The sequence below is a fragment of the Salmo salar genome, chromosome 25 (genome assembly GCF_965601325.2).
Source record: "Salmo salar chromosome 25, fSalSal1, whole genome shotgun sequence".
Taxonomy (NCBI): Eukaryota; Metazoa; Chordata; class Actinopteri; order Salmoniformes; family Salmonidae; genus Salmo; species Salmo salar.
The window spans coordinates 43,522,501-43,544,983 of NC_138315.1; the positions used below are offsets into that span (position 1 = coordinate 43,522,501).

General features: G+C 44.8%; 1 protein-coding gene and 1 non-coding gene across 6 annotated transcripts in view; both read left to right on the forward strand.

Annotated features, from left to right (window-relative positions):
* The window catches only part of LOC106586831 (diacylglycerol kinase eta), a 159,743-nt gene that overhangs the window by 77,310 nt on the left and 59,950 nt on the right, over window positions 1-22,483 (forward strand). For all 5 annotated transcript variants that reach the window (XM_082969173.1, XM_014174538.3, XM_082969174.1 and 2 more), the window contains 6 exons: window positions 494-626; window positions 11,592-11,698; window positions 12,069-12,194; window positions 12,290-12,392; window positions 19,927-20,089; window positions 20,382-20,490. In XM_082969173.1, coding sequence (XP_082825299.1) covers window positions 494-626; window positions 11,592-11,698; window positions 12,069-12,194; window positions 12,290-12,392; window positions 19,927-20,089; window positions 20,382-20,490 — 741 coding nt within the window. The remainder of the gene's footprint in view (window positions 1-493; window positions 627-11,591; window positions 11,699-12,068; window positions 12,195-12,289; window positions 12,393-19,926; window positions 20,090-20,381; window positions 20,491-22,483) is intronic.
* trnat-ugu (transfer RNA threonine (anticodon UGU)) lies at window positions 4,348-4,442 on the forward strand. Its single transcript has 2 exons — window positions 4,348-4,386; window positions 4,407-4,442. It is a non-coding gene; the product is annotated as a tRNA-Thr (tRNA).

Genomic DNA, 22,483 nt, shown 5'->3' on the forward strand with positions numbered 1-22,483 from the left:
GGTCAAATCTGTCTTCTATACGTTGTAAAAGTCTTCTATAAAGAAGTGACAAAATGTCAAGTAATCTCTTCAAATGCTTGTGTAAAATGTGTGTGTATAGGTTCTATGTTGCTCACCTAAAACACCACTGAGCTGTCCAAAAACATTGTATAGTGAACACTGCAATGCAATTTATGTTAACAATTTATTTAGGTTTTCTTTAACTATGTCTTAGTTGAAGTAAACAATGTGAATATGCAATCAATGTTTACTAGATGTGGAAGCCCCTTTGGATAATGTACCGTTCCGTCTATTTAAAGCTACGGTTATCTGTGCCACACCGTCTCTTAAAAATGTTAGGGTCATTTGTGCCAATCCGTCTATTCTAAATGTTACGATTATTTTGGTCAGTGTGTGTTCCTTAATGTGAGCAAAAGGGAGTCTAATGTTTGAAGTAAAGTACCTGACTGTCTATCCTGGTGTTGCCAACCTGATTTAACCTCTCGTTTGTCAGACAGCACAGTTTAATGTGGAACATTTCTCAGGCATGCACAACTGGTATGCCTGCTCCCACGCACGGCCCACCTTCTGTAATGTCTGTAGGGACAGCCTCTCTGGCGTCACCTCCCACGGCCTGTCCTGTGAAGGTAAGACACACCACACACACACACACACTCACACACACATCTCTGTTTTATCTCTCCTAACACCTCTCCTCCTCATTTATCTCTCAGTCTCCTCATTAATGAGAGGATGCTGTCTTCTGTGTTTTCCCTTAGTGCTGTGTGACCCTCCTGGGCCGTGATAGTTTCCTTAGTGCTGTATGTCCCTCCTGAGCTGTGGTGGTTTCCTTAGTGCTGCGTGTCCCTCCTGGGCAGTGGTAGTTTCCGTAGTGATGTGTGTCTTTCCCTTTCCTTCCCTCCTGGGCTGTGGTAGTTTCCTTAGTGCTGTGTGACCCTCCTGGGCAGTGATAGTTTCCTTAGTGATATGTGTGTCCCTACTGGGCAGTGGTAGTTTCCTTAGTGATCTGTGTCTTTCCCTTTCCTTCCCTCCTGGACTGTGGTAGTTTCCTTAGTGCTGTGTGTCCCACCTGGGCTGTGGTAGTTTCCTTACCGCTGTGTGTCCCTCCTGGGCTGTGGTAGTTTCCTTAGTGCTGTGTGTCCCTCCTGGGCGGTGGTAGTTTGAATCATTCCTGGAGAGGTGAAGGGGAGATATAGTGTTAACAGGACTGTACGATGGGGAATAGGACAGACTTAATTATTTCTATTTCCTCCCTGTGGAGTGTAAGGTCACAACCAGCCTAACCCATCCAGGAAGTAGGACTATAAGCACTTAGTAGGGCAGGGCTGGGGGCGGTTCAATTTAACTATGCAGTCAATACCACTTTATGATATTATTTGAATTTGGATCGATTAAGAATAGTAGGGCAGAGCAGTGCTAGAGCTGAATGATAGGCGATTGGTGCATTGGCTGGAGAAGTGAGGTGTGGGTTGAGAAGAGCTTACGATATGTCTTGTCCTCTCTGCTGACTAGCCTAGTGTGTAGTGTCTTCTCTGCTGGCTAGCCTAGTGTGTAGTGTCCTCTCTGCTGGCTAACCTAGTGTGTAGTGTCCTCTCTGCTGGCTAGCCTAGTGTGTAGTGTCCTCTCTGCTGGCTAGCCTAGTGTGTAGTGTCCTCTCTGCTGACTAGCCTAGTGTGTAGTGTCCTCTCTGCTGGCTAGCCTAGTGTGTAGTGTCTTCTCTGCTGGCTAGCCTAATGTGTAGTGTCCTCTCTGCTGGCTAGCCTAGTGTGTAGTGTCCTCTCTGCTGGCTAGCCTAGTGTGTAGTGTCCTCTCTGCTGACTAGCCTAATGTGTAGTGTCCTCTCTGCTGGCTAGCCTAGTGTGTAGTGTCCTCTCTGCTGGCTAGCCTAGTGTGTAGTGTCCTCTCTGCTGGCTAGCCTAGTGTGTAGTGTCCTCTCTGCTGGCTAGCCTAGTGTGTGGTGTCCTCTCTGCTGGCTAGCCTAGTGTGTGGTGTCCTCTCTGCTGGCTAGCCTAGTGTGTAGTGTCCTCTCTGCTGACTAGCCTAGTGTGTAGTGTCCTCTCTGCTGACTAGCCTAGTGTGTAGTGTCCTCTCTGCTGGCTAGCCTAGTGTGTAGTGTCCTCTCTGCTGGCTAGCCTAGTGTGTGGTGTCCTCTCTGCTGGCTAGCCTAGTGTGTGGTGTCCTCTCTGCTGGCTAGCCTAGTGTGTAGTGTCCTCTCTGCTGACTAGCCTAGTGTGTAGTGTCCTCTCTGCTGACTAGCCTAGTGTGTAGTGTCCTCTCTGCTGGCTAGCCTAGTGTGTAGTGTCCTCTCTGCTGGCTAGCCTAGTGTGTAGTGTCCTCTCTGCTGACTAGCCTAGTGTGTAGTGTCCTCTCTGCTGGCTAGCCTAGTGTGTAGTGTCTTCTCTGCTGGCTAGCCTAGTGTGAGAGGCTAATGGTAACCCATTAATTGCCCTAAAATGAAGGGCTTCCTCTTTGAAGGCTCCTTAAAGGCTTTTATTGCTGTGTGTGTGGTGTGTGAGTGTGTGTGTTAATTCAAGCTTAATGGTTCCAGATGATGTGGAACGTTAGACTCACAATGTCTACGGTAGAAACACACACACACACACAGTCACACACACATGCTATGCTAATTAGCATGAGAGGAATATACAGATGGTGTTCATTACGGTTGTCTGATGCCCTCTATGAAACCAGGAAGTGGTGTATAAATAGTATTGGTACGTAAATGGTTGGTTGCACTGTTCCTTCACAGCCGAGGTGTGGACAAGTTGCGTCATTCCCACACCTGTCCCTGTAGTTTTAATATAGTGTTGATTTAACATGTGGTAGGGACAAATCATATACCGTCTGTCATGTTTTATTTTACTAGGCAAGCCATTAAAGAACAAATTCTTATTTACAATGACGGCCTACCCCAACCAAACCTGGACAATGCTGGGCGCCGCCCTATGGGACTCCCAATCACAGCCGGATGTGATATAGCCTGGATTTGAAGAAGGGGCTGTAGTGCCACCTCTTGCACTGAGCTGCAGTGCCTTAGACCGCTGCGCCACTCGGGAGTCCCTGTTACTGTTAGGGGAAAAACATAGTCGTAATATTCAGAGGCACGTGTGTGTGTGTGTGAGAGAGGGGTGAGAGAGGCAGATAGAGCTAGACAGAGACCGAGAGAGAGGGGTGGGAGAGAGGCAGAGAGATGGAGAGGAGAGAGAGCAAGAGAGAGGGGTGAGAGAGAGGCAGAGAGAGCTAGACAGAGGGTGGGAGGGAGAGAAAGAGAGAGCTAACTCTTCTTCTCTGACACAATCTCTCATTACTGCAGCATATCAACCCCCCATTGTTCCAGTCTCCTCTGCAGCCTGACTGTCTGAACCAGGACGGGCCAACCCTCCTTCTTCCGCACACTTTCGCTCCAGCACTACTCTAACACACATCTGAATCTGCTACTTTAATCAGCTGCTCATCAGGACCTTGATTAGCTAGTGAGAGTAGTGTTGAAACCAAAGCCTATCCATCCAGTAGCTCTCCAGATCAGAAGAAGGGTTGGCCTTCTTGGCACGTACCCCGGGGCCCCCAACCTCCTTTTTTTTTGGGGGGGGGGGGGGGGGGGCTGTCATAAGCAATGGCAAATATGTAGAATTGCAGGACATTTGGTTTAAAACTGTATATTTTCTCTCAGCCTCAATAGAACATGTGTAGAATAGCAGGAAATTTTCTTGAAAACTGTTAAATGTTATCTTAGCCTTAGATGTGAAGACTAGCATGAGATGAGCTTATAAAACAGAACATTTTTCTCTCTGCTCATGGCAAAATGTGTAGAATTGTAGGAAATTAGCTTTGAATCTACACAATGTGTAGAATAGTATGACAAATTGCAGGAAGTTTTCCACTACAAAAAAACACATTGGTTTCCCAAATCCGGTCTTGGGTCTAGGGCAGGGGTATTCAAATCCGATCCTGGAAGTCTGGAGTACTGCTGTTTTATCTGATCATTAATTGTACCGACTTGGCGTCCCAGGTCTAAATCAGTCCTTCATTCGAGTGGAAGAATGAAAATCAGAAGTTAAACTGGCTTCAAGGTCCAGATTTTGAATTTGCTTAATCTAGGGTATCGATCATTAGCTCCTCCTAATTCATTCTGATTGCATTGTAGTGGCTTCATTAAAGAATGACTGGATAGATACACAGGTTGCAGTACTCATGTGGCTCTGGTTCTGAGTAGTATCGAGCTTTTGTAATGAACATTACTTTGGCTATTTTAGTCTCCTTTTTGGGACATTGGACCATGTGCCAATCTGTCTTTCAATTGATAATTTTTATTTTACCTTCATTTAACTAGGCATGTCAGTTATGAATGGCTCCCTGTGGCTCAGTTGGTAGAGCATGGTGTTTGTCATGCCAGCATGGTGTGTGCAACGCCAGGGTTGTGGGTTTGATTCCCACGGGGGCCAGTACAAAAAAAATGCATGAAAATGAAATGTATGCATTCACTACTGTAAGTCGCTCTGAATAAGAGCGTCTGTAAAAATGAACAAATTCTTGTTTTCAATGACGGCCTAGGAACAGTGGGTTAACTGCCTTGTTCAGGGGCAGAACGACAGATTTTTACCTTGTCAGCTCAGGGATTCAATCTTGCAACCTTTCGGTTACTAGTCCAACGCTCTAACCACTAGGCTACCTGCCGCCGCATAATGCAGCACCTATTGCCAGTAGTGGTGTATGGGTAAAATCACTGGGGAAAAAACTGAAAACAAAGCCATATTACAACCTATGTGTTGTGATAATTGGTTGTTTGCTCTATAACCTGTTAGTTCATATGCCTTGCGATCGTCATATATAGGCCTAAGGCTGAGACAAGAAGATTTATTTTATTTAACCAGGCAAGTCAGTTAAGAACAAAATCTTGTTTACAATGACAGCCAAACCTGGGACAATTGTGCACCACCCTATGGGACTCCCAATCACAGCCAGCTGTGCACAGCCTGGATTCAACCCAGGGACTGTAGTGACGCCTCTTGTGTTGAGATGCAGTGCCTTAGATCACTGCACCACTCGGAAGACACAGTGGCAGAATAAATTCTACGACACCTTTGTTTCATCACAAAACCGGAGAGCAAACTCTCTGCGGTGAAATCCAAAAGGCATATTGCATGTAACAAACAGTTACAGTACATGACCTACAGCATGGTCAAGCAAGTTCATGTTTCTGACATTTTTGGACCACTAAACAACTACTGATTTAGAGCCACAGAGAGTTACCACAAGTTGCTAAGAAAACAGGAGCTGCCTCTACTATTCCAGCACCATTTCAACATCAAATCACCTCTACTTTGTCTAATACAGTGACAACTAAAAGATACCAAAAACAGTTTAATCCAATCAACGTAAGCTAAATATGTTGTGACTGTCAATGGTTCTGATTTCTGTGTGTGTGTGTGTGTGTGTGTGTGTGTGTGTGTGTGTGTGTGTGTGTGTGTGTGTGTGTGCACATTCGTGCAAGTAGAAAAATCATGTTGACTCACCCTACTTGTTGAGGAACAGCAATGCCATCCTCCTCTCTTTCATGTTGTCTAAATCACTCTGTCATACACTATACGTTTTTATTTTTTTGTTGTCCTAGGCTACCTGACTAAAATGCTTGCTCACTAGCCTAACTTCCATTCATGGGCAATGTTATCTAGTTAACATTAGCCTTCTACATCTAGTGACATATTGAACTTCCATCCTCTCAGTCCAGGGGCACAATGTTTATTTAATTTATGGTTGGATCAGAATTACCGTTATAATCATTGACCAGTATGGAGAATGAAGTAAAACCACAAGTCCAAATCCCTGTCTCCTTCCATGGCTAATTTAGGAAAGGACAGTTTTTGCTATCTAGCTAGCCACCGGAGGACAACAACACAACGAGATGCACAACGAGTTTCTGTCAGTGACGTATGCTCTTGATGAGATGTGATTGGACTGAAGCCAAATCCTGGCTTTTCTTGACACTTTTTTTTGGTGTGCTGCCTGGACCATTCACAGTTGAGCACACTCAGTTTAGCTCAACGCTGATTGGCTCGCTAGCTTCCCTTGCATTGAATGGTCCTAGTGTCAACAATGCCATTCTCTTTTGGACCAGACAGCGTTAGATAATGGCATACACATACAGAGACAGAGGGGCGCTGTTTTTCTCACTCGGATGCCTTCTCTGGTGAGATACATTACATGTGCAAAAAGCTTTGAGCATGGGGGCATTGCTGAAACAAGTGAGGGCCTTCGCCAAACTGTTGCCACAAAGTTGGAAGCACAGAATGATCTAGAATGTCATTGTATGGTGTAGCCTTAAGAGTTCCCTTCACAGGAACTAAGGGCCCTTGACCGAACCGTGAAAAACAGCCCCCGACCATTATTCCTCCTCCACCAATCTTTACAGTTGGCACTATGCATTGGGGCAGGTAGTGTTCTCGTGGCATCCACCAAAACCAGATTTGTCGATTGAACTGCCAGATGGTGAAGCGTGATTCCTCACTCCAGAGAACGCGTTTCCACTGCTTAAGAGTCCAATGGCAGTGAGATTTACACCACTCCAGCTGACGCTTGGCAATGCTGATGGTGATCTTGTTTGCGGCTGCTTGGACATGGAAACCCATTTCATGAAGCTCCCGACGAACAGTTCTTGTTTCCAGAGGCAGTTTGAAACTCGGGAGTGAGTGTTTACACGCCAAGCGCTGTAGCAGTCAGTGGTCCAGTTCTGTGAGCAACCACTTCGCGGCTGAGCCGTTGTTGCTCCAAGACATTTCCACTTCACAATAACAGCACTTACAGTTGACCGGGGCAGCTCTAGCAGGGCAGACATTTGAAGAAATGACTTGTTGGAAAGGTGGCATCCAATGATGGTGCCGTGTTGAAAGTCGCTGTGCTCTTCAGTAAGGCCATTCTACTGCTGATGTGTGTCTATGGAGATTGCATGGCTGTGTGCTCGATGTTATACACCTGACAGCAATGTGTGTGGCTTAAATAGAATCCACTAAGTTGAAGGGGTGTCCACATACTCTTGTATAAACATTGCATTCAGAAAGCATTCAGACCCCTTGACTTTTTCCACATTTTGTTAAGTTACAGCCTTATTCTAAAATTGATTAAATCGTTTTTTTCTCATCAATCTACACACGATACCCCATAATGACAAAGCAAAAACCGGTTTTTAGAAATGTTTGCAAATCCCCCCCCCCAAAAAAAAAATTGGGGGGGGGGGAAATATCACATTTACGTAAGTATTCAGACCCTTTACTCAGTACTTTGTTAAAGCACCTTTGGCAGCGATTACCGCCTCGAGCCTTCTTGGGTATGACGCTACAAGCTTGGCACACCTTTATTTGGGGAGTTTCTCCCATTCTTCTCTGCAGATCCTCTCAAGCTCTGTCAGGTTGGATGGGGAGCGTCACTGCATGTCTATTTTCAGCTCTCACCAGAGATGTTTGATCGGGTTCAAGTCCGCTCTCTGGCTGGGCCACTCAAGGACATTCAGAGACATTCAACGTCCTGAAGCCACTCCTGCGTTGTCAGCACAGGAAAAAAAAAAAATGTATGAAATTGTATGAAATGTATGCATTCACTACTGTAAGTCGCTCTGGATAAGAGCGTCTGCTAAATGACTCAAATGTAAATGTAAATGTAAAATGTAAATGTCTTGGCTGTGTGCTTATGGTCGTTGTTCTGTTGGACGGTGAACCTTCGCCCCAGTCTGAATTCCTGAGTGCTCTGGAGCAGGTTTTCATCAAGGATCTCGCTGTACTTTGCTTCGTTCATCTTTGCCTTGATCCTGACTAGTCTTCAAATCCCTGCCGCTGAAAAACATTCCCACAGCATGATGCTGCCACCACCATGCTTCACCATAGAATCTTGGTGGTTCCAAACTTCTTCCATTTAAGAATGATGGAGGCCACTGTTTTCTTGGGGACCTTCAATGCTGCAGAACTTTTTCGGGTACCCTTCCCCAGATCTGTCCCTCAGCACAATCCTGTCTCTGAGCTCTACTGACAATTCCTTCGACCTCATGGCTTGGTTTTTGCTCTGACATGCACTGTCAACTGTGGGACCTTATAGAGACAGGTGTGTGCCTTTCCAAATCATGTCCAATCAATTGAATTTACCACAGGTGGACTCCAATCAAGTTGTAGAAACATCTCAAGGATGATCAAAGGAAATAGGATGCACCTGAGCTCAATTTTGAGTCTCATAGCAAAGGGTCTGAATACTTATGTAAATAAGGTATTTCTGTTTTTAAATTTTTATACATTTGCAAACATTTCTACAAACCTGTTTCCACTTTGTCATTATGAGGTATTGTGAGTGGATTGATGACTAAATGTTTTTACTTAATCCATTTTAGAATAAGGCTTTAACGTAACAAAATGTGTGGTCTCAATACTTTCCGAATGCACATTCAGTGAATTGAAGGCAAATTATGAAACACAGAGAAACAAAAGGTAGAGAAAGAGAGGCTTTAAGTGGTGAGAACAGCTAGACAGACAGTTTCACAGCAATCAGAGATGCTTCTGTTTCACTTTGATTTCCTGCTCCGGACGATCAATAGGGATTGATGAGTGCCCCACATCCACCAGCTATCCTCTGGCTACAAACAGTCTGAAACCACGGAACTGATCTCTATAGAAAAAACCCCATCTCATATCCGTCTGCAATCGATGTTTCCCTAATCTAACTCTAATTCCTGTTAGTGAACATTTAGTCAACATTTAGTAACATTAAGAGAACACAATACTGTTTATCACTGTCTGCCGCTGGCCAATTAGTCTTGATTTCCCTGTGTGTGTGATTGTGTGTGTGTGTTTGCGTGTCAGCACGTGCCTGTACGTGTGCGTGTGTCCTTATCTGAGTGTTGTTTTCGACAATGGAACTTTCCAAGTCCAGTCATTTTTCATGGTTGGTTGTTAAGTGCCTCCTCATCTATAATGAATATACATTATGGACGCACTCCACTCACTTTGGTGGTCAGAAATCAAGTATTCCTTCTGCATTTACGTTTTAGTTCATTCTTATGCAAAGCCACTCACCATAAGTGCCTTACCGGTTGGCCGTCATATATAGACTGTGCTGTACATATGCAGAGGTTACAGTGGGTTACAGTCTCTCTCTCACCTGGGGTTTTACAGCTCATTGTTTTGAGCGGCCTGAGGTCCTGTGACAGGGATCCAGACTGCATGTTCCATGCCTCTTGACACTTGCATTCCCTATTATGTGAGTGGAGATGTATTTAAATGCAGTGGATCCTAAAATGTGCCTTATTTGGAAGTGAGGTCTCAATAGGCACTCTCTGGTACATAAATAAACGATTTCAACACAATTGATCCATTGTGGGCTATTTTAACCCCCCCCCCCCCAAATAAGCTTCTTGATTCATCTATTAGTATTGTTTTCCCTGGTAAAAGGTAAAATAAAGTGCTACCCTGGTAGTGTAACAGTATCAGTGTGTTAACCTGATGGTGGTTCCAGGGTGATCAGTGTGTTAACCTGATGGTGGTTCCAGAGTGATCAGTGTGTTAGCCTGATGGTGGTTCCAGAGTGATCAGTGTGTTAACCTGATGTGGTTCCAGAGTGATCAGTGTGTTAACCTGATGGTGGTTCCAGGGTGATCAGTGTGTTAACCTGATGTGGTTCCAGAGTGATCAGTGTGTTAACCTGATGGTGGTTCCAGGGTGATCAGTGTGTTAACCTGATGGTGGTTCCAGGGTGATCAGTGTGTTAACCTGATGGTGGTTCCAGAGTGGTCAGTGTGTTAACCTGATGGTGGTTCCAGGGTGATCAGTGTGTTAACCTGATGGTGGTTCCAGGGTGATCAGTGTGTTAGCCTGATGGTGGTTCCAGGGTGATCAGTGTGTTAACCTGATGGTGGTTCCAGGGTGATCAGTGTGTTAGCCTGATGGTGGTTCCAGGGTGATCAGTGTGTTAACCTGATGGTGGTTCCAGGGTGATCAGTGTGTTAACCTGATGTGGTTCCAGAGTGATCAGTGTGTTGACCTGATGGTGGTTCCAGGGTGATCAGTGTGTTGACCTGATGGTGGTTCCAGGGTGATCAGTGTGTTAACCTGATGGTGGTTCCAGGGTGATCAGTGTGTTAACCTGATGGTGGTTCCAGGGTGATCAGTGTGTTAACCTGATGGTGGTTCGAGGGTGATCAGTGTGTTAACCTGATGGTGGTTCCAGGGTGATCAGTGTGTTAACCTGATGGTGGTTCCAGGGTGATCAGTGTGTTAACCTGATGGTGGTTCCAGGGTGATCAGTGTGTTAACCTGATGGTGGTTCCAGGGTGATCAGTGTGTTAACCTGATGGTGGTTCCAGGGTGATCAGTGTGTTGACCTGATGGTGGTTCCAGAGTGATCAGTGTGTTAACCTGATGGTGGTTCCAGGGTGATCAGTGTGTTAACCTGATGGTGGTTCCAGAGTGATCAGTGTGTTAACCTGATGGTGGATCCAGAGTGATCAGTGTGTTAACCTGATGGTGGTTCCAGGGTGATCAGTGTGTTAACCTGATGGTGGTTCCAGGGTGATCAGTGTGTTAACCTGATGGTGGTTCCAGGGTGATCAGTGTGTTAACCTGATGGTGGTTCCAGGGTGATCAGTGTGTTAACCTGATGGTGGTTCCAGGGTGATCAGTGTGTTAACCTGATGGTGGTTCCAGGGTGATCAGTGTGTTAGCCTGATGGTGGTTCCAGGGTGATCAGTGTGTTAGCCTGATGGTGGTTCCAGAGTGATCAGTGTGTTAACCTGATGTGGTCCCAGAGTGATCAGTGTGTTAACCTGATGGTGGTTCCAGAGTGATCAGTGTGTTAACCTGATGGTGGATCCAGAGTGATCAGTGTGTTAACCTGATGGTGGATCCAGAGTGATCAGTGTGTTAACCTGATGTGGTCCCAGAGTGATCAGTGTGTTAACCTGATGGTGGTTCCAGAGTGATCAGTGTGTTAACCTGATGGTGGTTCCAGGGTGATCAGTGTGTTAACCTTATGGTGGTTCCAGAGTGATCAGAGTGTTAGCCTGATGGTGGTTGCAGAGGGATTAGCTATAGCTTTAACTAGTCTAGGACAGTATCTGTGTATACTGTGCATTTGCGCGCACACACACACACACACACACACACACACACACACACACACACACACACACACACACACACACACACACACACACACACATTTGGTTAGGGTAGTAAATAGAGGTAAGAGTTAAGTGGATTGGCTCTGGTCCTCTAGGGCTGTCTTCCCTCTGTCTGTTACACACAGGCCTTAGGCAGAATGGCAGATAGTCTGACAGAGCAGGCTTAGGATGAAGCTCAGTCACCGGAACAGTCAGCGCTCTCGCTGCGCATTTAGACACACTCTTCAGGCAGTGGTAGAGCTGGGGAATGAAAAACAGTGTGTGTGGCTAGTAACTCACCCATCACCTAACAGCTCTCTGTTTATCAGGCTGTGTTTCATTCTGGGGTGAACCCTCTCTCATCAGCCTCTCTCATTGTACTGTAGACCCTGATGCACCATGTTGTTGTTGTTGTTGTTGACTAACCAGGTATGTTTGTTGTTGTTGTTTTGTCTTCCAGTGTGTAAATTCAAAGCTCACAAGCGGTGTGCCGTCAGGGCCACCAACAACTGCAAATGGACCACACTGGCCTCTATAGGCAAAGACATCATCGAGGATGAGGATGGGGTAAGTGTGTGTGTGTGTGTGTGTGTGTGGTGTGTGTGTGTGTGTGTGTGTGTGTGTGTGTGTGTGTGTGTGTGTGTGTGTGTGTGTGTGTGTGTGTGTGTGTGTGTGTGTGTGTGTGTGTGTGTGTGTGTGTGTGTGTGTGTGTGAGTGAGTGAGTGAGTGAGTGTGTGTGTGTGTGTGTAAAATATATGCACTCAGTCCTGTCAGTTGCTCTGGAGAAGAGTGTCTGCTAAATGACTGAAATGTAAATGTAATAAATGTGTATGTGTGTGTGCGAAGGATAGAGTAAGAAGGTAGAAAATGTAATCATATATTTCTATAGTGATATGCTGTATGTTGTACCTGACTGACTGTCATCTCTGTCCCGTAGATCGCCATGCCCCACCAGTGGCTGGAGGGAAACCTGCCTGTTAGTGCCAAGTGTGCCGTGTGTGACAAGACATGTGGCAGCGTGCTCCGACTGCAGGACTGGCGCTGTCTCTGGTGCAAGGCCATGGTGTGTGTGTGTGTGTGTGTGTGTGTGTGTGTGTGTGTGTGTGTGTGTGTGTGTGTGTGTGTGTGTAGTAACACCATCTCTCTGTGTTATTCTAGGTACACACAGTGTGTATGGACCTGTACCCCAGGAAATGTCCCCTGGGCCAGTGTAAAGTCTCTGTCATCCCTCCAACTGCCCTCAACAGTATCGACTCTGACGGTATACACGTACACACACACAAGCACACACACACAAACACCCCCACACACACACACACCCACACAACTTGTTTGCTTCCACCCATGTGTGTGTGTGTGTGTGTGTGTGTGTGTGTGTGTGTGTGTGTGTGTGTGTGTGTGTGTGTGTGTGTGTGTGTGTGTGTGTGTGTGTGTGTGTGTATGCTTGCGTGTGCCAGGAAATTGTGAGTGGGTGTTTTATTGACAGGTATATAAAAGAGCTATTTCAGGCTGGAGCAAACACACACACACACACACACACACACACACACACACACACACACACACACACAGTAGGAGCGAGGCTGATTGTGTCGGCTAACTAGTAGTCTGGTTCACACTAACTACACTGTTAAAATGAAGTGTTTTGTAACACCAAAATCTTGGGGACGAAACCTTCAACCTCTGAGGTGTTCTGAATCATGACATGGTGTGTTGTAACCAACCTCATCTCATAGGGTTAATTCAATGTGTGCTTACAGGGTTAATTCCACGTGGTTACAGGGGTAATTCCTCATGGTTACAGGGTTAATTCCACGTGGTTACAGGGTTAATTCCTCATGGTTACAGGGTTAATTCCATGTGGTTACAGGGTTAATTCCTCATGGTTACAGGGTTAATTCCATGTGGTTACAGGGTTAATTCCTCATGGTTACAGGGTTAATTCCACGTGGTTACAGGGTTAATTCCTCATGGTTACAGGGTTAATTCCATGTGGTTACAGGGTTAATTCCTCATGGTTACAGGGTTAATTCCACGTGGTTACAGGGTTAATTCCACGTGGTTAAGGGTTAATTCCTCATGGTTCCAGGGTTAATTCCACGTGGTTACAGGGTTAATTCCTCATGGTTACAGGGTTAATTCCACGTGGTTACAGGGTTAATTCCTCATGGTTACAGGGTTAATTCCATGTGGTTACAGGGTTAATTCCTCATGGTTACAGGGTTAATTCCACGTGGTTACAGGGTTAATTCCACGTGGTTAAGGGTTAATTCCTCATGGTTCCAGGGTTAATTCCACGTGGTTACAGGGTTAATTCCTCATGGTTACAGGGTTAATTCCACGTGGTTACAGGGTTAATTCCTCATGGTTACAGGGTTAATTCCACGTGGTTACAGGGTTAATTCCACGTGGTTAAGGGTTAATTCCTCATGGTTACAGGGTTAATTCCACGTGGTTACAGGGTTAATTCCTCATGGTTACAGGGTTAATTCCACGTGGTTACAGGGTTAATTCCTCATGGTTACAGGGTTTATTCCACGTGGTTACAGGGTTAATTCCACGTGGTTAAGGGGTTAATTCCTCATGGTTACAGGGTTAATTCCGCGTGCTTACAGGGTTAAGTCCGTGTGCTTACAGGGTTAATTCCACGTGTGCTTACAGGGTTAATTCCACGTGGTTACAGGGTTAAAAGATAAACAACTCACAGGGTTAATTTTAGGTATTCATTGTGAGTGGTTAAGGTTAGGGCTATGGTTTGGGCAAGGCTTAAAACAAAATAGTGAAAAACAATAAGGCTGTTTCGATATAGTATCATCTAGTACTCTCCCTGCTTGCATGAAAACGGTGAACTGCGATGTTGCGGTGGTCTAAGCAGTGTTCTCTGGCTCAGAGCCTGGTGAGTTTGAGCCCAGTGCTGTGCCATTGTATTTTCATTTTTGTTGTGATCGCCGACGCAGGCAAATATCCACGTCCTCAGGACCCTTTCAAACGTCCGAAATCGACGGCTCTTTCTTGTGACCAGCCTGGTTGTAACCAATGACATATATACTGCTCAAAAAAATAAAGGGAACACTTAAACAACACATCCTAGATCTGAATGAAAGAAATAATCTTATTAAATACTTTTTTCTTTACATAGTTGAATGTGCTGACAACAAAATTACACAAAAATAATCAATGGAAATCCAATTTTCAACCCATGGAGGTCAGGATTTGGAATCACACTCAAAATTAAAGTGGAAAACCACACTACAGGCTGATCCAACTTTGATGTAATGTCCTTAAAACAAGTCAAAATGAAACTCAGTAGTGTGTGTGGCCTCCACGTGCCTATATGACCTCCCTACAACGCCTGGGCATGCTCCTGATGAGGTGGCGGATGGTCTCCTGAGGGATCTCCTCCCAGACCTGGACTAAAGCATCCACCAACTCTGGACAGTCTGTGGTGCAACGTGGCGTTGGTGGATGGAGCGAGACATGATGTCCCAGATGTGCTCAATTGGATTCAGGTCTGGGGAACGGGCGGGCCAGTCCATAGCATCAATGCCTTCCTCTTGCAGGAACTGCTGACACACTCCAGCCACATGAGGTCTAGCATTGTCTTGCATTAGGAGGAACCCAGGGCCAACCGCACCAGCATATGGTCTCACAAGGGGTCTGAGGATCTCATCTCGGTAACTAATGGCAGTCAGGCTACCTCTGGCGAGCACATGGAGGGCTGTGCGGCCCCCCAAAGAAATGCCACCCCACACCATGACTGACCCACCGCCAAACCGGTCATGCTGGAGGATGTTGCAGGCAGCAGAACGTTCTCCACGGCGTCTCCAGACTCTGTCACGTCTGTCACGTGCTCAGTGTGAACCTGCTTTCATCTGTGAAGAGCACAGGGCGCCAGTGGCGAATTTGCCAATCTTGGTGTTCACTGGCAAATGCCAAACGTCCTGCACGGTGTTGGGCTGTAAGCACAACCCCCACCTGTGGATGTCGGGCCCTCATACCACCCTCATGGAGTCTGTTTCTGACCGTTTGAGCAGACACATGCACATTTGTGGCCTGCTGGAGGTCATTTTGCAGGGCTCTGGCAGTGCTCCTCCTGCTCCTCCTTGCACAAAGGCGGAGGTAGCGGTCCTGCTGCTGGGTTGTTGCCCTCCTACGACCTCCTCCATGTCTCCTGATGTACTGGCCTGTCTCCTGGTAGCGCCTCCATGCTCTGGACACTACGCTGACAGACACAGCAAACCTTCTTGCCACAGCTCACATTGATGTGCCATCCTGGATGAGTTGCACTACCTGAGCCACTTGTGTGGGTTGTAGACTCCGTCTCATGCTACCACTAGAGTGAAAGCACCGCCAGCATTCAAAAGTGACCAAAACATCAGCCAGGAAGCATAGGAACTGAGAAGTGGTCTGTGGTCCCCACCTGCAGAACCACTCCTTTATTGGGGGTGTCTTGCTAATTGCCTATAATTTCCACCTGTTGTCTATTCCATTTGCACAACAGCATGTGAAATTTATTGTCAATCAGTGTTGCTTCCTAAGTGGACAGTTTGATTTCACAGAAGTGTGATTGACTTGGAGTTACATTGTGTTGTTTAAGTGTTCCCTTTATTTTTTTGAGCAGTGTATAAACCCTGGATCGCTGATGCTTTGTGTTGACCATTGAGAGGCTTTAACCTCTATGGGCTAGGTGGGACGCCTGCGTCCCCCCCGTGGTGCACTCCATCAACAGCAGGTGCATTTCAAGAGCGGCAAATTTGAATCCAAATAAATGTCAAAATTCAAATTTTTCAAACATACAACTATTTTACACCCTTTGAAAGATAAACATCTCCTTAATCTAACCACGTTTTACGATTTCAAAAAGGTTTTACGGCGAAAGCATAAATTTAGAGTATGTTAGGACAGTACATTTACAAGAGTTGTGTGTAATGTTTTGTCAATTCAAAGACAGGGTCACCAAAACCATAAAACCAGCTAAAATGATGCACTAACCTTTTACAATCTCCATCAGATGACACTCCTAGGACATTATGTTAGACAATGCATGCATTTTTAGTTCTATCAAGTTCATATTTATATCCAAAAACAGCGTTTTACTATGGCATTGATGTTGAGGAAATCGTTTCCCTCCAATAACCGGCAGTCAAGTCAGCATCACAAATTAAATAATTAAAATTAGAAAACATTGGTAAAATATTATATTGTCATTTAAAGAATTATAGATTTACATCTCTTGAACGCAATCAACTTGCCAGATTTAAAAATAACCTTACTGGGAAATCACACTTTGCAATAATCTGAGCACTGCGCCCAGAAAAATACGCGTTGCGATACAGACGAGTCGTCATGTTGGGGAGATCTAAAATCGAAAATACTATGTAAATAATCCATTACCTTTGATTCTCTTCATCAGATGTCACTTCCAGGTATCACAGGTCCATAACGAATGTAGTTTTGTTCAAAAAAGCTCATCATTTATGTCCAAAAATCTCCGTCTTGTTAGCACATGATCTAAGCCCGCCGGACTTCACTTCTCCCTCCAGAAGACTCAAAACACTTTGTAAAGGCTGGTGACATCTAGTGGAAGCAATAGGAAGTGCCAAAATATTCCTCAGCCCCTGTGTTTTTCAATGGCATAGGTTTAAAGGTAATACAACACATCAGGTATCCACTTCCTGTCAGAAAATGTCTCAGGGTTTTGCCTGCCAAATGAGTTCTGTTATACTCACAGACACCATTCAAACAGTTTTAGAAACTTTAGAGTGTTTTCTATCCATATATAATAAGTATATGCATATTCTAGTTACTGGGTAGGATTAGTAACCAGATTAAATCGGGTACATTTTTTTTATCCAGCCGTGCAAATACTGCCCCCTAGCCCTAACAGGTTAAAGCCACCAGTCAGTCATATTCACACTAATCTTTCTAAGTAAAGTGTATACATTTTTTGGGTGGAATTCAAACAACAAAACACAGAAACGTGTTATCTATCAATATTTAGGCTGTAAACAATTTGCATATTTTAACCGTTGAATGTATGAGAGACTCTTCTGATGCTGCCTTTTACATGTACAAAATCCCCACAAAGTGTTTTCACACCACGCTTAAAAACAACAATATTCATATTGAAGAACCACTTTGGGTGATTTCAGAGTACCTCTATTCTGTTTTAAAACACTTTCTGCGTATTACTTACATTGGGTTTACATTCCAACACCAACCAGACACCAGATTTCAGGTTAGATGCACTACTTTCCATGGGTTTATTACATAATCATGGTGCTTTGAGAGGAGTTAGAGCTAGGAAAACTGTACTCCTCCCTCTACTCCCCCCACTCTCTCTCTGTTCCCTCCCCTCTATCTCTCCATATCTCCCCATGTCTCCCTCCCTTCTCTTCCCATGTCTCCCTCCCTTCTCTCCCCATGTCTCCCTCACTTCTCTCCCCATGTCTCCCTCCCTTCTCTCCCCATGTCTCCCTCCCTTCTCTCCCCATGTCTCCCTCCCTTCTCTTCCCATGTCTCCCTCCCTACTCTCCCCATGTCTCCCTCCCTTCTCTCCCCATGTCTCTTCATCTTTTCCTCTCCTCTGTCTTCTAAATATATTTCTCTCACTCTCTTCCATTCTCTCAAGCCTCCCTATCCATCCGCCCCTCCCCACTTCACGTGCCAGGATTGCCCCTTCCCCAGTACAGGCTTGAGAGAGCTCTAATCTAATTGGCAGCTGGCTGACTGTGGCACGTGCTGGAATGTCGTGACTTTCATCTCCCCCTCCCTCCTTCCCATCTCTTTCCCCCTCCACTTCCCCCTCTCCATCTCTCCCATCTCTGCTCTGCCTCTGACAAGATCAGAGAAAGAGAAGGTGAGAGAGCGAGAGAGAGAGAGACGGAGACAGAGAGATAGAGATAGAGAAAGACAGGGGGATAGAGAGAGCGCGAGAGAGAGAGAGAGAGAGAGAGAGACGGGGGGATAGAGAGAGAAGAGAGGCAACGAGATGTGGAGGATGGAGAGGGGGATTAAAGGGAGGAGGGATAGAGAGAGGAGAGAGAGAGAGAAAGACAGGAGGATAGAGAGAGCGTGAGAGAGAGAGAGAGATGGGGGGATAGAGAGAGAAGAGAGGCAACGAGATGTGGAGGATGGAGAGGGGGATTAAAGGTAGGAGGGATAGAAAGAGAGAGAAAGACAGGGGGGATAGAGAGAGCGAGAGAGAGAGAGAGAGAGAGAGAGAGAGAGAGAGAAAGACGGGGATAGAGAGAGGAGAGAGAGAGAGAGAGAGAGAGCGAGAGAGACGGGGATATAGAGAGAGAGGAAGACGGGGATAGAGAGAGAAGAGAGAGAGAGAGACAGGGGGAAAGAGAGAGAAGAGAGAGAGACAGGGAGATAGCGAGCGCGAGAGAGACGGGGATATATAGCGAGAGAGAGGAAGACAGGGGGATAGAGAGAGAAGAGAGAGGCAATGAGATGTGGAGGATGGAGGAGAAAAGAATGACACAAAAAAGAGGGAGAGGAGAGAAGAACGAGACAATGAGAGTGTGGAGGACAGGGCCCCAGGGGAATGTCACCATTCCTTCTCTACACACACACTCTCTCTCTCTCTCTCTCTCTCTCTCTCTCTCTCACACACACACCCACACACACAAACTTAGAGCCTTTTCACACAGAGTGATGTTGACATAATGTACAGGCGTATAAATGTGCTATATGATGCATCCTATAAAGGCTTGTATTCTGGTGTATGATGCATCCTATAAAGGCTTGTAATTCTGCAGTATGATGCATCTTATAAAGGCTTGTATTCTGCTGTATGGTGCATCCTATAAAGGCTTTTATTTTGCTGTATGATGCATCCTATAAAGACTTGTATTCTGCTGTATGATGCATCCTATAAAGGCTTGTATTCTGCTGTATGATGCATCCTATAAAGGCTTGTATTCTGCTGTATGAGGCATCCTATAAAGGCTTGTATTCTGGTGTATGATGCATCCTATAAAGGCTTGTATTCTGCTGTATGATTCATCCTATAAAGGCTTGTATTCTGCTGTATGATTCATCCTATAAAGGCTTTTATTCTGCTGTATGATTCATCCTATAAAGGCTTGTATTCTGCTGTATGATGCATCCTATAAAGGCTTGTATTCTGGTGTATGATGCATCCTATAAAGGCTTGTGTTCTGCAGTATGATTCATCCTATAAAGGCTTGTATTCTGCAGTGTGTTCCCGCTTAGAATGTGTGCTAATACTGCACATGCCACATACATGTGCCCAACCTGACTCAGTATGACAATGCCTTAACACACACTTTGATGCTTTAATGATGTAGCAGTGTGTGGGCGTTATGATACAGTAGTTAACGGACACTCCCAGTACAGAAGCTAGCAGATAGCAGAATCTCTCTCTTCTTTTCACCTGTCCATCTTCTCACATCTCTTCCCATTAGTCACTTTGACAGGAATCAGAGTCTAGATACTGGCATTGTTAACACATCTTTTCTTTGGTTCGACAGTGATGGTGAGGAAGTGATACATGTGCTAGAGATGAACAGTTCTACATTTAACTGATTCTGATGACCTGTCTATTTCAATCTACAATAGTTCCAGTTATCAGATCATTTTGAACTATAATAGGGTTGCAATTTAAAAAATAAATAATTCGTACTATAATGGGCTAGTACTGTTAATATTTGATCACAGATCCATCCATCCATTCATTCATTCATTCATTCATTCACTAATCCATCCATGAATTAATTCATTAATTCATTCATGTAATAACTGTTATTTTGTGTATTTGTGTTCAGGCTTCTGGAAGGCCACTTGTCCCCCGTCCTGCGCCAGTCCTCTGCTGGTCTTTGTCAATTCCAAGAGCGGAGACAACCAAGGGGTTAAATTCCTACGACGTTTCAAGCAGCTCCTCAACCCTGCTCAGGTGTTTGACCTGGTCAACGGAGGACCATATCTAGGGTGAGTCAGCTTGGTTTGCTCTGCTAATGGAAACCATGTGGCATCGCTAGCTGGTTAGCTGTGCACTAGTAGCATTCATTGTGCTTGTGAATGAACTCTTCCTGAGATCAAGAAGTAGACAGTGTCTGTGGCTCAAACCAGACCATGGTATTGGTAGTGCGGTTGGTTAGAAGACTGTTTGGTGGGTGACTAGTGTTGAGTGCAGAGGGTCCCTGGTTGGTGCCCTAATTGGGACAGAACACGGAAAGAAAGCTTTACTGTGACACTATGACCATTCCCCTGTGTGTTCCAGGCTGCGTCTCTTCCAGAAGTTCGATAACTTCCGGATCCTGGTGTGCGGAGGGGATGGGAGTGTAGGCTGGGTCCTCTCTGAGATAGACAAACTCAACCTCCACAAACAGGTGAGACACAATTTACACACACTGAGTATGTTTACAGATGTAGGATCTTAATTTGACCAGTATTGTCACAGCAAAATAATGCTGCAACAACAGGATTTGAACGTTTAGTCCATAATGTTGCTTGATCAGTGGTTATGACTATTAGCTAGCCAAAAGTGGGCTATGTGAAAAGTGTAATATTAATATAATCTAATCTTAATATAACCACATGTTAGTACGAGTTTTTAGTGAATTTATGTAAATCACAAAGCTCAATTGCATTTCATGCAGTGCAGGAACATTTTCAGCAACAAAAGAATGATCAAATGAAGAACCTATATCTGTACATGTACACTGATAATTCGATATTAAACTGATTACGGCAGAAGGCAGAGTATGGTATTAGTCATGTGAACACTTTACTCTGCTTATCTTAATCGGCGTCAGGCCATAATCGAAGTAAGCATACACTGATTAAAGCACCTGGTTTTCTGAGCAATCTTTAGAATGATTAGGACATGTACACATCTTAATCAGAGTTCCAGGGGTGTATTTGATCTGTGCATATGCCAGCACCAGCAACACAATCCTCACTGTTATGGGTGAGTGAAGTGTGTTTTGAAAAACTGAAAGTACGCATCTTAGAAATACAAACTCAGAATCAAATAAGATTCCCAAAAATAACTGAGTCTCTGTGGTAGAACTATTATTTTGATTGGCGATTTTCTGTATTTATCAGAGTGCCATCAAGTAGCCTGATTTCAGATGTGTCCATGTAAACAGGCTTATCGGGGAAATCATTCTTCTTGTAAACGTTTTAATCAAACTTTCAACTTCACCTAAGTATTCACAATAATCATATTATTGTGAACATATACATGTACCCACTGCCCCCCCAAATGCACACACACACACACACACACACACACACACACACACACACACACACACACACACACACACACACACACACACACACAACATACACACACACACACACACACACACACACACACACACACACACACACACACACACATAAATACACACACACACACACCACACACACACCACACACACACACACACCACACACACACACACACACACACACACACACACACACACACACATAAAATGGCGCTGGAGAAGAAGGCAGACGTTTACGTGTCCCCAACCGATTGGGTTTTTTTGTTTGTTTATTTGCGTTGTTTATAACTTATTTTTTTACTTATTTTGTACATAATGTTGCCACTACCATCTCTTATGACCGAAAATTACTTTTGGACACCAGGACTGAGATTACTCACCACCGACTGGCAGAATCCTTTTTTCCCTTTAACGAGTCTGACGAGCCCGATGCGAAGAATACACTGCTTTCTCGGGAACATTCCCAGGTTCCCATGATTTGCATGAAGAGGAGGCAGAGAAAAAGGGACCAGAGGGCGGGGCTGTCTTCTGAGAATGCGTAGGCAATCGAATAAACCCCCACTTCCTTCCATTCTGCTAGCAAACGTGCCATCTTTGGACAATAACATCGATGACTTATGCGCAAGATGAACCCCTGTGCGGGACGGACATCCAGCGAAAAATCATATCGCCATTAGCATAACAAAATGTAATAATAAAAAAAAATAATAATAATTCAAATTATATCGTTTTATAGATACACCTCTCCTGAATCGAACCACATTGTCCGATTTCTAAAAGGCTTTACAGCAAAAGCAAAACATTAGATTATGTTAGAGGAGTATATCGTAAAAGTAGCCACATAGCCATTTTCCGACCAACCACATGCATCACAAATAACCAAAAAACAGCTAAATGCAGCACTAACCTTTGACAATCTTCATCAGATGACACACCTAGGACATCATGTTACACAATACATGCATTCTTTTGTTTGATAAAGTTCATATTTATATATAAAAACAGCATTTTACATCGGTGCGTAACGTTGACTAACTATTTTCCCTCAAATGCATCCGATGAAACAGAGCTACAATTTACTAAAT